The 25888-nt window shown below is 52.8% G+C and overlaps 1 protein-coding gene and 1 non-coding gene across 3 annotated transcripts in view; both read right to left on the reverse strand.

The window, feature by feature from the left end:
- The window catches only part of MORF4L1 (mortality factor 4 like 1), an 82520-nt gene extending 58568 nt beyond the window's left edge, over window positions 1-23952 (reverse strand). For both annotated transcript variants that reach the window (XM_089666723.1, XM_089666722.1), the window contains exon 1: window positions 23812-23952. In XM_089666723.1, coding sequence (XP_089522849.1) covers window positions 23812-23851 — 40 coding nt within the window. In that variant the 5' untranslated portion in view covers window positions 23852-23952. The remainder of the gene's footprint in view (window positions 1-23811) is intronic.
- Window positions 23953-25271: 1319 nt separating this feature from the next.
- On the reverse strand, window positions 25272-25344 carry TRNAK-CUU (transfer RNA lysine (anticodon CUU)). Its single transcript has one exon. It is a non-coding gene; the product is annotated as a tRNA-Lys (tRNA).
- Window positions 25345-25888: the final 544 nt, after the last annotated feature.

Raw genomic sequence — 25888 nt, forward strand, 5'->3', positions numbered from 1 at the left:
AAGCTGTACTTACCCATTCCTCTTAAAACCTGCACTCCCCATGTCCAGTGGTGGACTGTTCCTGCTGTCCTCATGTCCTGAGCTGGTCTGTGGGCAGAATGACATCAGGAACAGACCATTCACAAGACCACTAGCATGCAGGGGGCAGCAGTAGCGGTGAACGATCCTGCGCTCGGAGGATCGGCAGATTAGGTAAGTATAGCTCAGCTTTATAAACCCCTAGACAAAACCGAGCAATTAACCCATGCAGAGCGGGCACAGCCCCACTGCACGGGAAAATAATATTTTTTCCCGGAATTCAGCAACTTTGCAAAAAGTGCACACTGAGTAAGTCCAATAATTAGGACTTCTTTCAAATACTTATATGTGACAGGTTAGTTGCACTCCCTTCTGCCTATTCACAGAAGCCTTTGTATTTTGTGAAGGAGTTCACATAATACAAAGGCTTCTGTGAATGGGCAAAAGGAGAGGGGTGGGCGTAGCAGTTTGGCAGTGAGAAGCACACAGAGCAGCTATGCTTGCCCCTCCCTTCTGCTGCCTATTCACAGAAGTCTTTGTATATTAGGTCACATAATACAAAAGGCTTCTGTGAGTGGGCAGAAGGAGAGAAGGGGCGGGCATAGCAGTTTGGCAGTGAGAGAAGCGTGAAGCACACAGAGCAGCTATGCGCGCCCCTCCCTTCTGCTGCCCATTCACAGAAGCCTTTGTATTTTGTGAAAGAGGTCACATAATACAAAGGCTTCTGCGAATGGGCATAAGGAGAGGAGGGGTGGGCATAGCAGTTTCAGCGTAAGAGATCAGCACAGGAGCTCCAGAAGTTATCTTCCTGGAACACAAACCTGTCGGATGCGAAGAGATAAGTCTACAGGTGACAGGCACCTGGTTAGTCTTAACTCATGCCTGCAGTTTTTACAAAGTAGCTGAAGCAGCTTTAAAGCAGCTGATCAGCAAGGTGACACCCCTGCAGATTAGCACAATTCCCACTTTGTCTCTAAAACATAACACCTCTAAACAAAGTAGACCCTCATGGACCTTGTTCTGAACGTAGCTGTCCCACAGAGTGGAGCTTCACTTTCAACATACAAATCTTAAACGTTTTAGGCGTTTGTGCTACTTTAAATACCTTCATGCTGGGGCTGTTTCCATCATACCTATTCTCCCTTCTCTCTTCCAAGCTGTACAAAACAGAATCCACAAGTTGCTTCAGGCTGGTTTTAAAGCTGTAGATGTAGCTGTCCCAACAGTCCTCTCGGCTACTGACATGCCAGGTTTTCAGGTCAAAACATACCTAAACATATTACTAAATTACACACACAGCAACATTATAAATTAGTTAAAAGCAGATCAATGGCAAAAAAAAAGTAAATAAGGAAAAAAAAAAAAAAAGGAAGGGGGTGGAAAAAAAAAATAATAATAATAAAAAATAAGGGTGGTGGGAGAGAAATACACTGGCAAGTCATTCGCTCTGAGAAACTGATGTGGACTGCCCATATGGACTTTGTATCAACGTCATACAGAACCCATTAATAAATGTAACAATCAAGCTTATTGATTGGTCGTACTCTTCATACCAATACCTTCTGCACTTCTAGTTTATCTCTGTAGTCTGCTTTAGAGTGGCTGTAAACCTAACAAATGAAAAATGAACAAAACATATCCTTCTATATTGTGTACTTGCCTCAATCCAGAGCACAGAGTGTGATTTCTGCCGGCTCTCTTCCTTCTGCATGAGTCTATGCCACTAGAAAATCCCAGGAGAAATCAGCCCCCCCCCCAGTATGCAAACAGTGACTGAGACTCAGCTTTGCATGTCTCCTGATAAGACTGAGGGGGGTGTGTCCATTGCCTCCACTCAAGTCTCAGATTACATTCAGCTGCCAGCTCTATGCTGTGTGACATCAGCTTCCCGCCCCCTGCCTTTTGACAGCTCAGAAACGCTGTGTAAATTCTGGACTTTGAATGGCTGTAAAGGAGAGATGGCTGAAAAGAGGTACAACTTACGTAGGAGGATTTGGTTCATCTCTGTGTATCACCCGAGGTCAATCATTTCACGGGGTATATGGAAGGGTTTAAAATTTACCACGTACAGAGATGAGACCAACTTTATCATTTTCAACATTGGAGCTTCAAAAATGTTAAAAACCAAAATACTGAAAAATCTGTGCCTGTGCTGCCCCTTCTTCTAGAAAAAGGAATGGTCCTTTACTGCAATTTACCATATCCTATCCAGAAAAACAAGATCCCCTGTAATCCCCACCCCCACCACACCGAACTAATCTAACCATGGTACAACACAAAATAGGTTTTTCTAATGCAGTGGTCTCCAAACTGTGGCCCTTTGATGGGGCACTCCTCCTCCCACTGACCCCAAGGATGGGGGGGCACTCCTCCTCCCACTGACCCCAAGGACGGGGGGGGGGGGGGACGGACACTCCTCCTCCCACTGACCCCAAGGATGGGGGGGGACGGACACTCCTCCTCCCACTGACCCCAAGGATGGGGGGGGGGGGGGACAGACACTCCTCCTCCCACTGACCCCAAGGACGGGGGGGGGGGGGGGGACGACACTCCTCCTCCCACTGACCCCAAGGACGGGGGGGGGGGGACGACACTCCTCCTCCCACTGACCCCAAGGACGGGGGGGGGGGGACGACACTCCTCCTCCCACTGACCCCAAGGACGGGGGGGGGGGGACAACACTCCTCCTCCCACTGACCCCAAGGACGGGGGGGGGGGGGGGGGGAACGACACTCCTCCTCCCACTGACCCCAAGGACGGGGGGGGGGGGGGGCGGACGACACTCCTCCTCCCACTGACCCCAAGGACGGGGGGGGGGGGGTTGACACTCCTCCTCCCACTGACCCCAAGGACGGGGGGGACGGGACAGGGGGGACGACACTCCTCCTCCCACTGACCCCAAGGACGGGGGGGGGGGGGGGGACGACGACACTCCTCCTCCCACTGACCCCAAGGACGGGGGGGGGGTGGGGGGACGACGACGACACTCCTCCTCCCACTGACCCCAAGGACGTGGGGGACGGCACTCCTCCTCCCACTGACCCCAAGGAAGGGGGGGGGGGGGGGACACGACACTCCTCCTCCCACTGACCCCAAGGACGGGGGGGGGGGGGGGGCGACGACGACGACACTCCTCCTCCCACTGACCCCAAGGACGGGGGGGGGGGGGGGGGACGACACTCCTCCCACTGACCCCAAGGACGGGGGGGGGTTGGACGACGACACTCCTCCCACTGACCCCAAGGACGGGGGGGGGGGGGGGCGGCGACGACGACACTCCTCCTCCCACTGACCCCAAGGACGGGGGGGGGGGGGGGGTAGACACTCCTCCTCCCACTGACCCCAAGGACGGGGGGGGGGGGGGGAACAACGACACTCCTCCTCCCACTGACCCCAAGGACGGGACGGGAAGGGGGGGGGGGGGGGGGACAACGACACTCCTCCTCCCACTGACCCCAAGGACGGGGGGGGGGGGGGGGGTGATGGACGACGACACTCCTCCTCCCACTGACCCCAAGGACGGGGGGGGGGGGGGTGACGGACGACGACACTCCTCCTCCCACTGACCCCAAGGACGGGGGGGGGGGGTGACGGACGACGACACTCCTCCTCCCACTGACCCCAAGGACGGGGGGGGGGGAGGGGGGGGGGGGGGGACGGACGACGACACTCCTCCTCCCACTGACCCCAAGGACGGGGGGGGGACGGGGACGGGGGGGGGGACGGGACGGGGGGGGGCGACGACGAGGACACTCCTCCTCCCACTGACCCCAAGGAGGGGGGGGGGGGGCACTCTTCCTCCCACTGACCCCAAGGACGGGGGGGGGGGGGGGGATGCGACTCCTCCTCCCACTGACCCCAAGGACGGGGGGGGGGGGGGGGGTGACGGACGACGACACTCTTCCTCCCACTGACCCCAAGGACGGGGGGGGGGGGCATTCTTCCTCCCACTGACCCCAAGGACGGGGGGGGGGGGCACTCTTCCTCCCACTGACCCCAAGGACGGGGGGGGGGGGCACTCTTCCTCCCACTGACCCCAAGGACGGGGGGGGGGGGCACTCTTCCTCCCACTGACCCCAAGGACGGGGGGGGGGGGGCACTCTTCCTCCCACTGACCCCAAGGACGGGGGGGGGGGGGCACTCTTCCTCCCACTGACCCCAAGGACGGGGGGGGGGGGGCACTCTTCCTCCCACTGACCCCAAGGACGGGGGGGGGGGGGCACTCTTCCTCCCACTGACCCCAAGGACGGGGGGGGGGGGGGCACTCTTCCTCCCACTGACCCCAAGGACGGGGGGGGGGGGGGCACTCTTCCTCCCACTGACCCCAAGGACGGGGGGGGGGGGGCACTCTTCCTCCCACTGACCCCAAGGACGGGGGGGGGCACTCTTCCTCCCACTGACCCCAAGGACGGGGGGGGGCACTCTTCCTCCCACTGACCCCAAGGACGGGGGGGGGCACTCTTCCTCCCACTGACCCCAAGGACGGGGGCACTCTTCCTCCCACTGACCCCAAGGACGGGGGCACTCTTCCTCCCACTGACCCCAAGGACGGGGGCACTCTTCCTCCCACTGACCCCAAGGACGGGGGGGGGCACTCTTCCTCCCACTGACCCCAAGGACGGGGGGGGGCACTCTTCCTCCCACTGACCCCAAGGACGGGGGGGGCACTCTTCCTCCCACTGACCCCAAGGACGGGGGGGGCACTCTTCCTCCCACTGACCCCAAGGACGGGGGGGGCACTCTTCCTCCCACTGACCCCAAGGACGGGGGGGGCACTCTTCCTCCCACTGACCCCAAGGACGGGGGGGGCACTCTTCCTCCCACTGACCCCAAGGACGGGGGGGGCACTCTTCCTCCCACTGACCCCAAGGACGGGGGGGGCACTCTTCCTCCCACTGACCCCAAGGACGGGGGGGGCACTCTTCCTCCCACTGACCCCAAGGACGGGGGGGGCACTCTTCCTCCCACTGACCCCAAGGACGGGGGGGGCACTCTTCCTCCCACTGACCCCAAGGACGGGGGGGGCACTCTTCCTCCCACTGACCCCAAGGACGGGGGGGGCACTCTTCCTCCCACTGACCCCAAGGACGGGGGGGGCACTCTTCCTCCCACTGACCCCAAGGACGGGGGGGGCACTCTTCCTCCCACTGACCCCAAGGACGGGGGGGGCACTCTTCCTCCCACTGACCCCAAGGACGGGGGGGGCACTCTTCCTCCCACTGACCCCAAGGACGGGGGGGGCACTCTTCCTCCCACTGACCCCAAGGACGGGGGGGGCACTCTTCCTCCCACTGACCCCAAGGACGGGGGGGGCACTCTTCCTCCCACTGACCCCAAGGACGGGGGGGGCACTCTTCCTCCCACTGACCCCAAGGACGGGGGGGGCACTCTTCCTCCCACTGACCCCAAGGACGGGGGGGGCACTCTTCCTCCCACTGACCCCAAGGACGGGGGGGGCACTCTTCCTCCCACTGACCCCAAGGACGGGGGGGGCACTCTTCCTCCCACTGACCCCAAGGACGGGGGGGGCACTCTTCCTCCCACTGACCCCAAGGACGGGGGGGCACTCTTCCTCCCACTGACCCCAAGGACGGGGGGGCACTCTTCCTCCCACTGACCCCAAGGACGGGGGGGGCACTCTTCCTCCCACTGACCCCAAGGACGGGGGGGGCACTCTTCCTCCCACTGACCCCAAGGACGGGGGGGGCACTCTTCCTCCCACTGACCCCAAGGACGGGGGGGGCACTCTTCCTCCCACTGACCCCAAGGACGGGGGGGGCACTCTTCCTCCCACTGACCCCAAGGACGGGGGGGGCACTCTTCCTCCCACTGACCCCAAGGACGGGGGGGGCACTCTTCCTCCCACTGACCCCAAGGACGGGGGGGGCACTCTTCCTCCCACTGACCCCAAGGACGGGGGGGGCACTCTTCCTCCCACTGACCCCAAGGACGGGGGGGGCACTCTTCCTCCCACTGACCCCAAGGACGGGGGGGGCACTCTTCCTCCCACTGACCCCAAGGACGGGGGGGGCACTCTTCCTCCCACTGACCCCAAGGACGGGGGGGGCACTCTTCCTCCCACTGACCCCAAGGACGGGGGGGGCACTCTTCCTCCCACTGACCCCAAGGACGGGGGGGGCACTCTTCCTCCCACTGACCCCAAGGACGGGGGGGGCACTCTTCCTCCCACTGACCCCAAGGACGGGGGGGGCACTCTTCCTCCCACTGACCCCAAGGACGGGGGGGGCACTCTTCCTCCCACTGACCCCAAGGACGGGGGGGGCACTCTTCCTCCCACTGACCCCAAGGACGGGGGGGGCACTCTTCCTCCCACTGACCCCAAGGACGGGGGGGGCACTCTTCCTCCCACTGACCCCAAGGACGGGGGGGGCACTCTTCCTCCCACTGACCCCAAGGACGGGGGGGGCACTCTTCCTCCCACTGACCCCAAGGACGGGGGGGCACTCTTCCTCCCACTGACCCCAAGGACGGGGGGGGCACTCTTCCTCCCACTGACCCCAAGGACGGGGGGGGCACTCTTCCTCCCACTGACCCCAAGGACGGGGGGGGCACTCTTCCTCCCACTGACCCCAAGGACGGGGGGGGCACTCTTCCTCCCACTGACCCCAAGGACGGGGGGGGCACTCTTCCTCCCACTGACCCCAAGGACGGGGGGGGCACTCTTCCTCCCACTGACCCCAAGGACGGGGGGGGCACTCTTCCTCCCACTGACCCCAAGGACGGGGGGGGCACTCTTCCTCCCACTGACCCCAAGGACGGGGGGGGCACTCTTCCTCCCACTGACCCCAAGGACGGGGGGGGCACTCTTCCTCCCACTGACCCCAAGGACGGGGGGGGCACTCTTCCTCCCACTGACCCCAAGGACGGGGGGGGCACTCTTCCTCCCACTGACCCCAAGGACGGGGGGGGGCACTCTTCCTCCCACTGACCCCAAGGACGGGGGGGGCACTCTTCCTCCCACTGACCCCAAGGACGGGGGGGGCACTCTTCCTCCCACTGACCCCAAGGACGGGGGGGGCACTCTTCCTCCCACTGACCCCAAGGACGGGGGGGGCACTCTTCCTCCCACTGACCCCAAGGACGGGGGGGGCACTCTTCCTCCCACTGACCCCAAGGACGGGGGGGGCACTCTTCCTCCCACTGACCCCCAAGGACGGGGGGGGCACTCTTCCTCCCACTGACCCCCAAGGACGGGGGGGGCACTCTTCCTCCCACTGACCTCAAGGACGGGGGGGGCACTCTTCACTGCCACTGGCTTCAGTCTTTCACACAGATGCACCTGATCGGACCAACCATTGGGGAGGCGGATGTAAATGGACGTGTGTTCGTTTACACCCGCCAGCATCCAATCCACTAAAAACAGATGAATGGGAGATTCGTTCTCTATCCATCTAGCGGATTGGATGACAGCTGGATGTAAATGAACAGACGGTCCATTTACCTCCAACCACCCATAGAAAACAGCGGGCCGTGTCCGCTCTGCACACGGACCGGTCATCGGCGACCAGTGGACGGGTTCCACCCCACCCCCCGGTGAGCAGATGGATCCACGTGGAGTCCGCTCCATATGAAAGGGGCCTGAACCCTGAAGGACAGTAAACTGGCCGTTTGTTTAGTAAGTTTGGAGACCCCGATCTAGTGGGAAAATATAATATTTCCAAAACTGGAAAACCATTTCTTTCATTTGCAAGAATAATTCACAATGCAGTGTACAGGGACGTTTTGTATCGCTCGAAGCCCGGGACATGTAGTTCTGGGCGTCAGACAGGTAGTTTCTTTTAAAGCGGAGTTCCACCCATTTTTTCATGTTCCTTGCAGCACAATGCTCACCCGCAGAACAGTCTGTAATGGCGATTATTCTATTTTTTTTTCTAAACACCTTATTTTTCTATATGTAGTTCACACGTCTGGTCCCAGCCGCCTAGGCAAGTTCGTCATTAGGCGATCGATTCCCTAGGGCTCCTGGGATATCGCCGTCATCTATCTCATGAACCTTCAGACTACACTTGCCTTCCTTCCGGGTGTTGACAGGTTGCCATAACAACGGGGCGGAACTTCCGCCGACACTGCCATTAAGGCAATCTGTAAGCAACACAGTGCGCCGCGCTATGTCCTTACTGCGCCGGCGCAAAAATCGGGAGGTGCATGCTGGGCAGCTAGGAATCCCAGAAGCAAGTAGGAGAGGCTTCAGATGCCCACACTAGTAATGGCCGCTGCCTGGCTGCTGGGATCCTGTGATGAATGTCATATTTACACGTAAGAAGAATATATATGTATTTATATATACATACATACTTATAACAGTATCCTATTTATATTGTGCAACTAAACAATCACAGGGGTGCCTTTGGAGAAAACTGCCAAGGAGACTGGAGCTCCGCTTTAACCTTTAGCCCTGCTGCGGGCAAGCAATAGGGCTCACCTGTCAAGTGGAAGCATTCAGGTGATTGCTTCCACAGCCCAACCCGCCTCCCCCCCCCACAAACCACCATCCTGCCCGCTGTCTCCTCGGCTTCGCTTGCCCATCCGTGGGCCCGGGACCTGCTCACTTCCAGGTTTCCATTGAAAGATTTCCCGGCCACAAAGGCCGGGAAAGGATGTAATGTGGTGCAATGTGCCCTGTATTACATCCAGTGGAGTACAGGGGAGACATCCAGGGTCTCCAGGGTCTTTTAGACCGTGGAGGTCTCAATAAAGAGAACCGGTTACCAAAAATCATCACATAGCGGACCTTTTGTGTCTTATCTGATGGGAAGGAAGGGAAAAAAAAAAAAAGGGAGTTAAAATGTATTTATTTTTAAATTTAAAAGCACATGCTGCAGCACCGACGCATGAAAAGCTCGTGTGCAATACACGTTACATAACGCCGCAAATGAGAGCAATAATTCCAGCACCAGACATCCTCTAACACTAAACTGATGACCTGTAGGGGGCTTCAAAAGCGTCACCTATAGAAAATATAGGGTTACTAAAGTTTGTCAACATTTCACTAGGGCATGCAAATTCAAGGTTTGACATGTTGGATATTTGGCACAACCTCCTCTTTTATAGTTTCCAAAAAAAAAAAAAAAAAAGGGGGTAATTTATTTTTATTTTTTGTGCCTTCAACTTAAGTGCATTTTTTACTGAAATTTTGGGTTTCCTAGACCTTTCTGGTAATACCGTGTGACACAATAAATTGGAACTACCACTATTTTATTCTCTAGGGTCTCTGCTTTCAAAAAAATATATCATGTTTTGGGGGTTTTATGTAATCTTCAAGCCTAAAATGATTTTTTAAACGTGCAGAAAAATGCAAAAACAGCAAAAGGGATAAAGGATAAGCCGGACACTCCCCTTTTCCTGACAAGCACCCAATCGGTGCTCATTACACTGCAAGGTCCCCCCTCCCTGCTAGTCCCCGGGTGCGGTACGGGAGACAGGCGGGGAGGAGGAGATAAACAGCGCAATGTTAAAATTATTACACGTTCAAGTCATCATAAAACCCCTTTTGCTTTTAAAATCCCCCAACATTCCGGCATCTCAGATTTAAATGCGGTTTTGGTTAAAATTTATATTTTTTATCTGGACTGTCATGAAGGACAAGTAGATTGGGACCCCGGACAAGTAGTTTTTTCAAAAAATTCCACACCTCTGAGTGGACTACAGCCTATAAAAGTGGTTGTAAAGACTCAAGGTTTTTTTTTTACCTTCATGCATTCTACACATGAAGGTAAACTCTGTGCAGCATCCCCAGCCCCCCTTAATACTCACCTAAGCCCCCTCTCGATCCGGTGATGTGCAGTGGAGTCTCGCCTAGCTCGGGACCCCCTCTCCTCACTGGCGGAGACAAAAGCGGGAGCCATTGGCTCCCACTGCTATCAATCACAGCTAGTGAGCCAATGAGAAGAGAGCTGGATGGGGTTGACATGCGGCTCCGTGTGTGCATAGATGCACAGAGCACTGGATGCCCCCATTGCAAGCTGCTTGCTGTGGGGGCACCCGACAGGAGGGAGGAGCCGGGGAACCAGCAGGGACCCAAGAAGAGGAGGATCTAAGTTGCTCTGTGCAAAACATCTGCGCACACAGCAGGTAAGTATAGACATTTTTTTTTCTAAAAAAAAATAAAAAAATATAAAGAACCATTAGAATCATTTTAAGTTGCCCCAATTTGCATCTCAAGCTGATTAGAACTGAATCTGCCAATTAAAGCAGAGCTCCACCCAAATTTTAAAGGTACCCGCTCCCACTTCCGCTGTGATCGCCTAGGCCAGGGGTAGGCAACCTGCGGCTCTCTAGCTGTTGTGGAACTACATTTCCCATGAGGCATTGCAACAATTCAAGACTGACAGTTACAGCTATGACTTGCAGAGGCATGATGGAGCTTGTAGTCCTGCAGCTCTCAGGTTGCCTACCCCTGGCCTAGGCAATTGGAAGCAGAAGTTGTCCTCCCCCCGTAGTCTTCTGGGACAAATGACAGGTCCCAGAAGACAACAGGACCATTCACAAAGCGCAGCGCTTCTCACGCATGTGCAGTGGGCACCCGGCTGTGATGAAGATGTATGTTTCACATACATTGTGTCCCGAGTGCTTTGTCCGGCGCCCTGCCTGCATTTTTACTGTTCTTTCTGCCTGGAAACTGAGAAACGTCCATGGCGTCCAAAAAGCGTCCCTTTAGGTCAGACGCGGTTTTAGACCGGCTAGAGAACAGCGATAGTAAATCAGAACCACTTGCAGGATTGAGTGATAATGATTGGTGGGGGAAATTCCTCATCAGACACTGAAAACGATTCTGCGACTGAGCTCAGCGATGTGCCAACTTGGCGCTATATTTCACATTTCAGTGTTTTTGTTTTGATTATATTATTGAATTAAATTTATTATATTATTTTTATGATTATTTATTAAATTATAATTTATGATTTCGTGTTTCAAATTTTATCATACTCGGGATGTTTACTAGACTCTTGTTCAGACAGATTTCAGTGAGTTATTCCTAAAAATTACAGCCTACAATAAAAAAAAAAAAAATATTTCCATGCAAAAAAATGTACCGCTTTGAGCACAGAAATATGGACATAATCAGACCGCTAGGGAGGTTAACCTCCCTGGCGGTATGATTATTTCAGATTTTTGGTGCTGAAAGCAGTACCATTTTTTTGCATGGAAATATGTATTTTTTTTATTGTAGGCTGTAATTTTTAGGAAAAACTCACTGAAATCTGTCCGAACAAGAGTCTAGTAAACATCCCGGGGAGGATAAAATTTGAAACACAAAATCATAAATTATAATTTAATAAATAATCATAAAATAATATAAAAATAATAAAAAATTTAATTCAATAATATAATCAAACCAAAAACACTGAAATGTGAAATAGAGCGCCAAGTTCGCACATCGCTGAGCTCAGTTGCAAAATCGTTTTCAGTGTCTGATGACGAATTTCCCCCACGAATCATTATCACTCAATTCTGCAAGTGGTTCTGATTTACTATCACTGTTCTCTAGCTGATCTAAACCGCTTTTGAACTAAAGGGACACTTTTTGGACGCCATGGACGTTTCTCAGTTTCCAGGCAGAAAGAACAGACAAAATGCAGGCAGGGCGCCGGACAAAGCACTCGGGACAAAATGTATGTGAAATTGGTTGAGACAGCAATGTTTTACTATGTAAAATGTAAAAAAAAAAAAAAGACATTTTTTAAAATTTTTAAATTTCCCGCCGCCGGCGGCGCCCGTACGTCCCGACGTCACAGGGACAGGACACAGAAGCCGGATGCCGGCATCGGCCGGAGGAGATGGCCGGGGACGCTGCAGGGGACACATCGTGGGAGCGCAGGGTAAGGTAAGTGAAGAACACATGCCGGAGCAGCGCCGCATGGTATTCCCGAGTGTAGCTCGGGGTTACCGCTTTTGGTACTGAAATGTTACCCCGAGCTACACTCGGGAATACCGCCAGGGAGGTTAACAGACATGCAGGAAACCACATTACACATTTTTGTGCGCTTCCATTGCATGGGGTCTAGTCTTTCGCTTTTTGAAAAATGTACACAAAAATGTAACACAATGACAACACAAAGGAAAAAAAACAAAAAACACTAAAGACATGCACAGATGGGATGAGGCCTCAAAGTGAATATATTACAGACATTGAAAGGATAAGCGCACTTTAGGAGAAGGTGCACTTACCTTCTCGCCCCATGCCCTGACCTAAACAAACCCCTCCCTCCCCTTTTCCAAATGCATACTTACCTAGAGCACCGCTGGTTTTGACCGGTGTGAGCAGCTGGTTGCAGCCGCCGAGCCCGCACACTTCAATGACGCCTATCTGCACAGCCGGCGATGAAAGGTGGTGATTGCACGCAGCGCAATCGCTAGCCAGGAATAGCTGGAGCTGCCGACAACCTGTCATTGATGTGTATGGGCTCGGCGGTTGCAGCTGTCCGCTCGCAGCAAAAACAGCAGCAGGAATCAGACTTGACAAAACGCCCGTGTGAATGTAGCCTTCAAATCGCATGACAATTCGTACCCCATTGTCAGCAATGGAACCGTTCGAATCGGTGCGACTCTGTCCTGTGCTATTTTTGGTGATTTCATGTGCGACACATGAAGTGGCACAGATGTCAGGAAAGCTATACAGGTGAAACTAGAAAAATGAGAATACGGTGCAAAAGTTCATTTATTTCAGTGCAGCAACTTAAAAGGTGAAACTAATATATGAGACTCATTACATGCAAAGCAAGATAGTTCCAGCCGTGATTTGTCATCATTGTGATGATTATGGCTTACAGCTCATGAAAACCCCAAATCCACAATCTCAGAAAATGAGAATATTGTGAAAAGGTGGAATAATCTCGGCTCAAAGTGTCCCACTCTAATCAGCTCATTCAGCCATAACACCTGCAAAGGGTTCCTGAGCCTTTAAATGGTCTCTCAGTCTGGTTCAGTAGGAATCACAATCATGGGAAAGACTGCTGACCTGACACCATCACTGACACCCTCCATAAGGAGGGAAAGCCTCAAAAGGGAATTGCAGAAGAAGTTGGATGTTCCCAAAGTGCTGTATCAAAGCACATTAATAGAAAGTTATGTGGAAGGAAAAGTGTGGAAGAAAAAGGTGCACAAGCAGCAGGGATGACCGCAGCCTGGAGAGGATTGTCAGGAAAAGGCCATTCAAAAGTGTTGGGGACTTTCACAAGGAGTGGATTGAGGATGGAGTCAGCGCATCAAGAGCCACCACACACAGACGGATCCTGGACATGGGCTTCAAATGTCGTATTCCTCTTGTCAAGCCGCTCCTGAACAACAAACAACGTCAGAAGCGTCTTACCTGGGCTAAAGAAAAACAGACCTGGTCTGCTGCTCAGTGGTCCAAAGTCCTCTTTTCTGATGAGAGCAACTTTTGCATGTCATTTGGAAACCAAGGACCCCGAGTATGGAGGAAGAATGGAGAGGCCCAAGGACCCCGAGTATGGAGGAAGAATGGAGAGGCCCAAGGACCCCAAGTATGGAGGAAGAATGGAGAGGCCCAAGGACCCCGAGTATGGAGGAAGAATGGAGAGGCCCAAGGACCCCGAGTATGGAGGAAGAATGGAGAGGCCCAAGGACCCCAAGTATGGAGGAAGAATGGAGAGGCCCAAGGACCCCAAGTATGGAGGAAGAATGGAGAGGCCCAAGGACCCAGAGTATGGAAGAAGAATGGAGAGGCACAAGGACCCCGAGTATGGAGGAAGAATGGAGAGGCACAAGGACCCCGAGTATGGAGGAAGAATGGAGAGGCACAAGGACCCCGAGTATGGAGGAAGAATGGAGAGGCCCAAGGACCCCAAGTATGGAGGAGGAATGGAGAGGCACACACTGCAAGATGCTTGAAGTCCAGTGTGAAGTTTCCACAGTCTGTGTTGATTTGGGGAGCCATGTCATCTGCTGGTGTTGGTCCACTGTGCTTCATTAAGTCCAGGGTCACCGCAGCCGTCTACCAGGAGATTTTGGAGCACTTCATGCTTCCTTCTGCAGACGACCTTTATGGGGATGCTGACTTCATTTTCCAGCAGGACTTGGCTCCGCCCACACTGCCAAAAGCACCAAAACCTGGTTCAATGACCGTGGGATTACTGTGCTTGATTGGCCAGCAAACTCGCCTGACCTGAACCCCATAGAGAATCTATGGGGCATTGCCAAGAGAAAAATGAGAGACATGAGACCGAACAATGCAGAAGAGCTGAAGGCCGCTATTGAAGCATCCTGGTCTTCCATAACACCTCATCAGTACCACAGGCTGATAGCTTCCATGCCACGCCGCATTGAGGCAGTAATTGCTGCAAAAGGGGCCCCAACCAAGTACTGAGTACATATGCAGCTTCTACTTTTCAGAGGTGCGATATTGTTCTATGTACAATCCGTGTTTTATTGATTGCATGGAATATTCTCATTTTCTGAGATTGTGGATTTGGGGTTTTCATGAGCTGTAAGCCATAATCATCACAATGATGACAAATCACGGCTGGAACTATCTTGCTTTGCATGGAATGAGTCTCATATATTAGTTTCAGCTTTTAAGTTGCTGCACTGAAATCAATGAATGAATGCACCAGATTCTCATTTTTCGAGTTTCACCTGTATATGAAATCGCACCGGGTCCACGGATATGAAATTGCACTACTTCAAGTGACGTAGCACAATTTCAATGTTGCATTTGGGGCTAAGGCCTCGCTTTCCAGCACAAAGCCTAGTTCCCCACGACGGCAGTTCACACCACGGCAAGATTTCAATAAAGCTCTTACAAAAGAAGAAAACGGTGCAGTCGGCTGATGTGAATGAGCCCTCAATGCTCAGTTGCTACTTTGTGACAATATTAGGGTTGCACCAATATTTTTTTTTTTTTTTATAAATCATCGATTACCAATACTTGTACTCAAGTACTCGCAGATACCTCTGCAGTGCGATTGGAGCAGATACAAAATGAATGGGCTCAAATTGCACTGAAAAGCATCTTATGCGATTTGAACAGGAATGGGGTACGATTTCCGTCCGAATTGCATGCGCTTTCTCGCACCTTTCCTTTGTGAGCCCCGGCTTGTCATAGTGACGTCACACAGGAGCGGTGCGGGAAACTTCCCTGCATGACAGTTTCCTCCAGCTCCCAATCCCACTGCGGATACTGGCAGCCGCGGTTTGGGTTCCATATGCCCCTTGCTGAAAAGGCCAGTTATAGGTTGGGGCAGTTGTGATTTGTAAAACCCCGACAGGCAGCGTGGCCCCCTCACATTGCTAGCATGTTGCTATGGAGCTCCAGCCCTTTCCCTTTGTTGGTACTGTTTGAAAACCCCCCTTAGCCAGCATTCCCGTCCTGTTTCTAGCATGTTGCTATGGAGCTCCAGCCGTTTCCCTTTGTTTGTACTGTTTGAACCCCCCCCATAGCCAGCATTCCCCTGACTTGTTGCTAGCATGTTGCTATGGAGCTCCAGCCGTTTCCCTTTGTTTGTACTGTTTGAAAACCCCCCATAGCCAGCATTCCCCTGTCCTGTTGCTAGCATGTTGCTATGGAGCTCCAGCCATTTCCCTTTGTACTGTTTGAAAATCCCCCATAGCCAGCATTCCTGTCCTGTTGCTAGCATGTTGCTATGGAGCTCCAGCTGTTGATGCCCGCCTCCGCCATGACAACAGCCACACATGGGCAGTGCACCATCTGCTCCATTGCTGAACTCGGCACCACTGCAACAGGGGAAGGAGTGCACGTGTAGTGTTTGAATCTGAAGGAATGCGCTCCAGAGGCGAGCATCAACAGCCGAAGCACCATAGCAACGTCCTAGCAACAAGTCAGGGGAACGTTCACTATGGGAGGTTTTTCCTACAGGCGCCTGGAGCTCCAGCCATTGACAGTCACCTCCACCATCACAAAAGTGCATCCCATTCAAGCACTGCAAATGCACGCTCTCTCCCGTTTCCACAAAACAGGGTAGTTAGTGTACCGGGCATGTGCGATTTCTGTCTGAATCGCATGCGGTTTCCCTGAGATTTGAGCCATTAATTTTGTATGGACTCAATTTGCCCTGCAAAGGTATCGTTTTAAGTATCGGAGCGTTTACACGATTACAAGCAGTCATGCGAATGCTCAGCACCCAAAAAGGGAAGTTCCGCTTTAATACTTTGTCCCACGCTCCCCATTAGGGATTAGCACCTTTGGGGAGCGGGTACCAGAATTTGACAGTTACCCGCTCCCACTTCGATTTCCTAGGTCAGGGGTAGGCAACCTGCGGCTCTCCAGCTGTTGCAGGACTACAAGTCCCATCATGCCTGTGCAAGTCATAGCTGTAACTGTCAGTTTTGTAATGTTGCAATGCCTCATGGGAAATGTAGTTCCACAACAGCTATAGAGCCGCAGGTTGCCTACCGCTGGCCTAGGAAGTTGTCCTCCCCCCTCCCTCTTCGTAGTCTTCTGGGACACGTAACAGGTCCCAGAAGACTATGGGGCCATTCACAACCAGGAGGACACCACTGGACCGAGGGACAGGTACAGCTTTGTAGCTGCTGACTTTTTTTTTTTTCAGCTGGAACTCATTTTGCAGTGACAGTTGAGCCGAATCTGCTGCTGAAATCCCCAAGCATGGTAGCACGTTTCTGCCTCACAAATTGTGAAGTTGCCCCCCCCTCCATCCCTGTAGTCTTCTGGGACACGTGGCAGGTCCCAGAAGACTATGGGGCCATTCACAAAGCACAGCGCTTCTCACGCATGCGCAGTGGGTACCCGGCTGTGAAGCCGCAAGCTCTCACAGCCGGGTGCCCACACTAAAGATGTCGGCGTCGGGGAGAGAAGACGGCCGGTGAAACCATCCGTGGTGAGGACACTGCTGGACCGAGGGACAGGTAAGTGGCTGCATTTTAAAAGTCAGCAGCTACGGTTTTTGTAGCTGCTGACTTTTTTCTTCAGCTGAAACTCAGCTTTAAGACATTCACATTCATTAGATCCAATTTCAATTCCCAAATCGCAGCGGTGCGAGCCAGGGGCTTAACGTGCGATTTGCTGCGGCGCGATTTCTAAAGTAGTTCTTGCGTGACTTTTTCTGCAGTTTTGTTGCAATTTCACATCCATACAATAGAATGGAAATCGCTCTGCAAATTGCAACAAGCTGTTGAAAATCTTTACAAGTAGCAATAAAGTCTTCAGAAATCGCACACAAATCGCGCAATTTTAAAGCACGGCGATGGGACTGGTGACTAAAGCCGGAGAGCGCACAATCTGGTGCGGCTCTGCATAGAAACCAATCAGCTTCCTGGTTTTATTGCCAAAGCTTAATTGAACAAGCTGAGTTTAGAAGCCGATTGGCCGCCATGCACGGCTGCACCAGGTTTAGTAAATCTCCCCCATAGTGACACTTCAGTCACGTCACATCACCGCAGTGTGGTGCAGCACGCTGCCTAAAAACATTCAGACATGCGGCATTTTACCACAGCTCGCCGCACATCACTCACCCAATCTCCTGCTCCCCCTGGCACTCCCCTATGCTCCAGCAGTGGACTGGCCCTCGGGGGCCCTCACATCCAATCCAGGGCTCTGCATTGTTCTTGATGTCAGAGGGCATCCGACCACCAGAGCATAGAAGTGGCTGGAAGGACAGGTCCACCAGTGCAGAGGGAGCCTGCGGGAGCAGAGGTTCAGGTAAGCAAGACTGATTTTCACGGTCCCTTAGACCTAAATCAGCATTTAACCCTTGCAGTATGGGGGGGGGGGGGGCACCAATGTCAGGTAGAATTCTTTCCCCATAGTTCAAATCTGCATAATACCCTTGTTATAGGTGTAGGCTATTCACACCCCTCCTGAAGCCGGACTGAAAATCTCCCAGGGTTTGTGTTCCCCACCCACATCTGGCCTGGTTGTTAGGGCATCGCTAGGATGCTCCCAGCCATTACTGGTCGCCCCCATCATCACAGGAGCATGCTCTCCAAATCAAACCCCCTCTGCTGCGCCTGCACGCTCGTGGAAAATGAAGAATGCACCGGCAGCAATCTGAGCTGGAGAGAGAACTTGCTCTACTGATGTTGTCCAGTAATGGCTGGGAGAGTCATAGCAACAAGGCGGGACAGGGGGCCTGCCATCTTTGCAAATTTTTCACCAAGGCTTTGGGAGGTTAAAAAAAAAAAATGGCATAAATAAAAAAAAAAAAATAAAAAAAAAGTTCAAATTTGCACAATGCCCTTGTTATAGGTGTAGGCTATTCACACCCCTCCTGAAGCCGGACTGAAAATCTCCCAGGGTTGGTGTTCCCCACCCACATCTGGCCTGGTTGTTAGGGAATCGCTAGGATGCTCCCAGCCATTACTGCTCACCCCCATCATCACAGGAGCATGCTCTCCAAATCAAACCCCCCTCTGCCGCTCCTGCACGCTCGTGGCTGCAGTGATGGAGGAGAAAATGAAGAATGCACCTGCAGCAATCTGAGCTGGAGAGAGAGCTTGCTCTGCCGATGGTGGGCAGTAATGGCTGGGAGAGTCATAGCAACAAGGCGGGACAGGGGGCCTGCCATCTTTGCAAATGTTTCACCAAGGCTTTGGCAGGTTAAAAAAAAATGGCGTACACCTCTTTAGTCAGAGCTGCCCTTTTTTTTTTTTTAATCTAAAAGCTTCTCTTAACTGCATAGGCAGCTTTTTTTTTGTTTTTTGGAAAGGTGAACTAACCCTCTAGCACAGGGGTGGGCAACTGTGGCCCTCCAGCTGTTGTAGAACTACAAGTCCCATGAGGCATTGCAAAACTGAGTTACAAGCATGACTCCCAAAGGCAGAGGCATGATGGGACTTGTAGTTCACCAACAGCTGGAGGGCCACCCCTGCTCTAGCACCATGGCAAAATGGGAGTGTATGTGCAGTGTCTGAATCTGATGGCGTGCGCGCTCTTGTGATGGCACAGATAGGCATCAATGGCCGTAGCGTAATAGCAACGTCCTAGCAACAAGAAGGGACAATGCCAGCTGTCGGAGTTTTTCGGTCGGGCTCCAGCCACCGCCACAAGAGCGCGCTCCCTCTGATTCAAACACCAGGAATGCACTGATATCTTTTTTACCGGCGGGTACGAGTGCCGGAACTTTCGGTCAAGTACTCACCGTCCCCTAGTACCGATACCTTTGCCGGAGCGATCTGAGCAGCTTGGGATTGAATAGCAGCATGCGATTTGAATAGGAATGCGATTCCTGTCTGAATTAAAAGCTCCTGTGTGGACATCGGCTGGTCATAGTGACACTGAGCCTGAGTTCACACAGGAAACCTACCTGCATGACGGGTTCCTCCAGCGGGCACCGGCAGCCGCGGCTTGGGCTTCATGAGCTCCTTGCTGCAAAGGCCAGATATCGGTTGGGGCAGTTGCCCTTTGTACAGTTTGAACCCCCCCATAGCCAGCATTCCCCCTGACCTGTTGCTAGCATGTTGCTATGGAGCTCCAGCCGTTTCCCTTTGTTGGTACTGTTTGAAAGCCCCCCCATAGCCAGCATTCCCGTCCTGTTGCTAGCATGTTGCTATGGAGCTCCAGCCGTTGATGCCCGCCTCCGCCATCACAACAGCCACACATGGGCAGTGCACCATCTACTCCATTGCTGAACTCAGCACCACTGCAACAGGGGAAGGAGTGCACGTGTAGTGTATGAATCTGAAGGAATGCGCTCCTGTGATGGCAGAGGCGAGCATCAACAGCTGAAGCACCATAGCAACGTCCTAGTAACAAGTCGGAGGACCGTTAGCTATGGGAGTTTTTCCAACAGGCACCTGGAGCTCCAGCCATTGACAAGTCACCTCCACCATCACAAAAGCGCATCCAGTTCAAGCACTGCAAATGCACGCTCTCTCCCGTTTCCACAAAACAGGGTAGTTAGTGCACCGGGCATGTGCGATTTCCGTCCGAATCGCATGTGGTGAAGGTGGAGGCGAGCATGAACTGCTTTATCACCACAGCCACAGGAACGGGGAATGTTCGCTATGGGGGTTTTGTCCAACAGGCACCTGGAGCTCCAGCCGTTGATTCTCACCTCAACCATCAGAAAAGTGCATCTTCCCCAATTCAAGCACTGCGAAAGCACGCCCTCCCGTTGCCAGGAAACAGGGCACGTGCGGTATTTGAATCCAAGAGACCGCATGCTGTCTGATGGTGGCAGTATGGAGCCATCAATGGCTGGAGCTCCAGAAGCCTGCCTGAAGAACTCCCATAGTAGATGCTCCCCCCCCAATTTGTTGCTAGGACATTGCCATGGCGGCGCTCCAGCCATTGATACTTGCCTCCGCCATCACAAGAACGCACTCTCTCAGATTCAAATACCGCGAACGCACGCTCTCCTGTTTCTTTGGCACTGCGCTCTTGTCAAAAAGGTACAAAGTCCACCGTGCACGTGCGGTGTAGTGTGTGCTCATGCGATAATGGCGGTATGGAGCCATCAATGGCTGGAGTGCCAGAAGCCTGCCTGAAGAACTCCCATAGTAGATGCTCCCCCCCCCCCATATTTGTTGCTAGGACATTGCTATGGCGCTCCAGCCGTTGATGCTTGCCTCCACCATCACAAGAACGCACGCTCTCAGATTCAAATACCGCGAACGTACGCTGTGCTGTTCCTTTGACACTGCGCTCTTGACAACAAGGTAGATAGCGTACCGTGCACGTGCGGTGTAGTGTGTGTGCTCCTGCGATGGTGGCAGTGAGCATCAAGAGCTGGAGCTCCAGAAGCCTGCCTGAAAAACTCACAGCCAACGTTCCCGTCCTGTTGCTAGGACACACCAGTCGTTCATGCCCGCCTCCAACAAAAGAGGACACCCTCTCTGATTCAAACGGTGCAAATGTGCAGTGCACCATCCCCTTTGCCATGGTGCTGAGCTCACCACCATGGCAACATGGAAGTTTTTTGTGCTGTGTCTAATTTGAAGGAGTGCATTTTGTGACTGCGGAGGGGAGCATCAATGGCTGGCGTGCCATAGAGACAGTCCTAGCAACAGGATGGGAATGGCGGCCATGGGGTTTTTTTTTGGGGGGGTAGACTTCTGGAGCTCCAGTCACTGATGACCACCATCGCTCTCTGATTCACATCTACCCTGTTGTCATGGTGAGGAACACAGCACCCTAGAAATGGGAGCGAGTGCATTCGCGGTGTTTGAATCAGAGAGCGCTCTTCTGATGGTGGTGACGAGCATCAGCGGCTGGAGGTCCTGAAGCCCGACCACAGAAATCCCATAGCTGGCATTCCCCCATCCTGTTACTAGGACGTTGCTATGAAACTCAGTGCTCTGCTCAACACCATGGCAACCTGGGAGAGAGAGTGTGTAGTGTTTGAATCTGAGGGAGTGTACCCTTGCAGTTGTGGAGGTGAGCATCAATGGCTGGCACACCATAGCAACGACCTAGCAACAGGACAGGGGAATGCCAGCTACGGGGTTCTGGAGCTCGGATTGTGAAGACTTACCTCCACCCTCCCAAGAGTGCACTCTCTCCCCCGTTGCCAAGGCACTGAGCTCAATACCGTGACAACAGCATAGATGGCACCCTGCACATGTGTGCCATTTGAGTCTGAAGAACAGCGTGCTCTTCTCATGGTGGAGGCAAGCACCTACAACTTGAGGCCCATAGCAACATCCTAGCAACAGGATGGGGGAACACTGGGTGTGGGATTTTTTTCAGGCAAGCTTCTGTAGGTGCATTCTTATGATGGCTGAATGTCCAGAAGCCTACCCGAAAACGCCCCACTGCCGACATTTCCCTGTTGCTAGGGTTCTCATCACCATGGCTACAGGGGAAGAGAATGCATGTGCAGTGTTTGAATCGGAGGGAATGGGCCTCATACGTTGGAGGAGGAGAGAAACAATGGCTGGGGCAGCATAGTAACGTCCTAGCAACGGGGCAGCCTAGGAAACCTCAGCTGTGGGAGTTTTTCAGGCAGGCTTCTGGAAGCTGCGCTCTTGATCGCAGAGGTGAGCATCGATGGCTGGAGTTCCAGAAGCCTGCCTGAAAAATCACGGTGCTCCCCCGTCCTGTTGCCAAGACGTGTCTATGGTGCTCAAGCAACTGATGCCCGCCTCCACCATCAGAAGAGCACTCTATCCTTATGCCTCAAATGTGTGCGACCTACGCTGTTGTCATGGCATTAATCGTTGCCCTGTCTTGTTGCTAGGACGTTGATATGGTGCTCAAGCCGTTGATGCCCGTCCCTGCCATCAGAACACACTTTCCTTCAGACTCAAATGCCGCACATGTGCAGTGTGCTATCTACACTATTGTCACGGCATGGAGCGTTCCCCCATCTGGTTGCTAGGACATTGCTATGGTGCTCCAGAAGTGGATGCCCTTCCCTGCCATCAGAAGAGCACACTTTCCTTCAGACTCAAATGCCGCACATGTGCAGTGTGCTACCTACAATGTTCTCATGGCATTGAGCGCTCCCCGTCCTGTTGCTAGGACGTTGCTATGCTGCTCAAGCCGTTGATGCCCACCCCGGCCATCACAAGAGCACGCTTTCCTTCAGAATCAAATGCCACACATGTGCACTGTGCTACCTACGTTGTTCTCATGGCACTGAGCACTACCCCCCCCCCCCATCCTGTTGCTAAGACGTTGCTATGGTGCTCAGGCCGTGGACACCCACCCCGGCCATCAGAAGAGCACGCATTCCTTCAGACTAAAATGGCGCACACGTGACGTATGCTATCTACACTGTTGTCATGGCATTAAACGTTCCCCCGTCCCGTTGCTAGGACATTGCTATGGTGCTCAAGCGGTTGATGCCCACCCTGGCCATCAGAAGAGCACGCTTTACTTCAGAACCAAATGCCACACCTGAAGTATGCCATCTACACTGTTGTCACGGCATTGAGCGTTCACCCGTCCTGTTACTAAGACGTTGCTATGCTGCTCAAGCCCTTGACGCCCACCGTGACCATCAGAAGACCACTTTCTTTCAGATTCAAATGCCACACATGTGCACTGTGCTACCTACATTGTTCTCATGGCATTGAGCATCCCCCATCCTGTTGCTAGGACGTTGCTATGGTGCTCAAGCCGTTGATGCCTGCCCCCGCCATCAGAAGAGCACGCTTTTCTTCAGACTAAAATGCCGCACATGTGAAGTATGCTATCTACACTGTTGTCACGGCATTGAGTGTTCTCCCGTCCTGTTGCTAGGACGTTGCTATGGTGCTCAAGCCATTGATGCCTGCCCCCGCCATCAGAAGAACACGCTTTCCTTCAGACTAAAATGCCGCACATGTGAAGTAGCCATCTACACTGTTGTCACGGCATTGAGTGTTCTCCCGTCCTGTTACTAGGGCGTTGCTATGGCGCTCCAGCAGCAGATGCTCGCCTCCAACATTCCAATACTGCACTCAGATTCTGCCGCACACATACACTGTGCGCCATTCACCCTGAGCTCATCACCATGGCTACAGGGCAGAGAACCCATGTGCTGTGTTTGAATAGGAGGGAGCGGGCCTCATGTGATAAGGAGGCAAGAAAGAATGGCTGGTGTGCCATAGTAACACCCTAGCAACAGCGTAATCCAGGGAATCTCATCCCTGGGAGTTTTTCGGGCAGCCTTCTGGAGGGGGAGGGTATTGATTATCGATCAGGAGTACAAGGGCAGGTCCGGGGTAAAGGCGGAATAACCCTTTAAGGAAGGCAACTACCCCACCCCCACCTGCCCTGGGGCTCACGTGAGGAGACCTGGACTTACAAAACACCCGCTGCCAGCGGACCCTGCGTACACCCGAGCCCCGCCGCCCCCACTGAGGAGAGACAAGGCCGAGCCCGCGTCCTCCCCGCGGCCGTTCTCTTACCCTCCTGGAACTTAGGCCTTGGGTCCTGCTTCGGCGCCATTTATAACATACGCGGCTACCGGGAACGGCTCCGCCGCATCTACACACCGCGCGGGCCCGCACGTCACGGCGCCCTCCGCGCACGCGCAGAGCGCACCTCTATTCTCCTTCCCCTCACCTCTCTGAGCATGCGCAGAACCTCCGAGTGGATTCTGGGAAAGGGGGTGTGTCAGATAGAGGAAGGGATACCACCCCCCCTCACCTCTACGAGCATGCGCTAAACCTCCGCGCGCTTCTAGGGAAGGGGGGGCGTGTGTGTGATAGAGAAGGTGTTACCGCCCCCTCACCTCTCTAAGCATGCGTCAAACCTCCGCACGATTCTATGGACGCCCCGTAACCGCCCCTTCATCTCTCTGAACACGCTCTAAAGTTCCTCACAAACTAGTGAAAGGGGGGCGTGTCTGATATAGAAATGGGTTACCACCCCTTCTCTCTCGTTTCTTTGGAAGGGGAAGTCTTCACCTCTCTGAGCATGCGCCGAAACTCCGCGCGCTTCTAGGGAAGGGGGCGTTTGTGATAGAGAAGGGTTTACCGTATTCCCCCCTACCTCTCTGAGCATGCGCTAAACCTCTACCCGATTCTAGGAGAAGGGGGCGTGTCTGATAGGAGTTACCGCCCCTTCACTTCCTGAGCTTGCGTAGAGGTTCCGCGCGCTTTTGGGGAAAGGGGGCGTATCTGATAGAGGATCACCTCTGAGCATACGAGCAGCAAATGGGAAAGGGGGAGTGTCTGATGATTGTTACCACCCCTCTTTAGTTTCTGGCGAAAAGGGGAGTGTCTGATGAGTGTTACCACCCCTCTTCTCTAGTTTCTGGGGAAAGGGGGAGTGTCTGATGAGTGTTACCACCCCTCTTCTCTAGTTTCTGGGGAAAGGGGGAGTGTCTGATAAGTGTTACCACCCCTCTTCTCTAGTTTCTGGGGAAAGGGGGAGTGTCTGGTATGTGGAGCGTGGACACTCCCCCTTTCCCCAGAAACTAAAGAGAGGCGGTAACAATCAACAGACACTCCCCCTTTCCCAATGTCTGATAAGGGAGCGTTACCGCCCACTCAGCCATCTGCAGAATCTCAGCGGCTTCTGGGGAAGGGGGTGTGCCTGAGGAGGTGTTACCTGCCCTCAGGGTCCGCCCCCTTCTCGCCTACTGCGGATACAATGTATTTTTGTTGGATTCCTTGTATCAAAATGAATGAATGAATCTTCATATACAATGTAACAAAGGTTGTATGTGTGCGGGAATAGTGTGTGATGGGGGATGGATGGAGATCTGACAGTGAAGTGAGTGTAGTACTGCTGTCACGTTACATACAGATCGATAATACGATTCTACCGTCATAAATAGTATATATAGATCGATCGGTTGTGTTAGGACGTGTCTGCGAACGATCTTTATAGTAATCAAAATTAAAAAATTAAAAATCACATTCGCCCAACGTGGGGCTCGAACCCACGACCCTGAGATTAAGAGTCTCATGCTCTACCGACTGAGCTAGCCGGGCGCTTGTGCAATCAGCTCCTCAATCACCTCATTTTGCCTGTTCTGTGTCCGGAAACCGCCTCCTTTTCTGTTTGCAACTTAATTTTTTTGCTCCAAATTTACTAACAGCCAAAACATTTTTTTTTTATTTTTTTTTTTTCTTTTCTTTTTTTTAAACCACTTACATTTTTTATTTAAAATTTAATTTGATTTTTTTTTACACACGTTATTATAAACGTTTTTTTTGCTTTTGATTTTTTACATCCTTTGCCAATGCAAGAAAAAAGACCATATGTCCATTTACATCCATTTTTCATCAGTTTTTCATCCCTTTACATCCATTTTTCATCCCTTTACATCCATTTTTCATCCGTTTACATACGGTTTTCCGGTTTTCATCCCTTTACATCAATTTTTCATCCGTTTACATACGATTTTCATCCCTCTACATCCGTTTACATCAGATTTGTGTCCATTTGCATTCATTTTTCATCTGTTTACATCCGTTTATCGTCCATTTACATCAGTTTACATCCGCTTTTCATCAGTTTACAATATTTGCCAAT

The sequence above is a fragment of the Staurois parvus genome, unplaced genomic scaffold, assembly GCF_062004578.1.
Source record: "Staurois parvus isolate SC_StPar_1 unplaced genomic scaffold, SC_StPar_1.0 ptg002801l, whole genome shotgun sequence".
NCBI lineage: Eukaryota > Metazoa > Chordata > Amphibia > Anura > Ranidae > Staurois > Staurois parvus.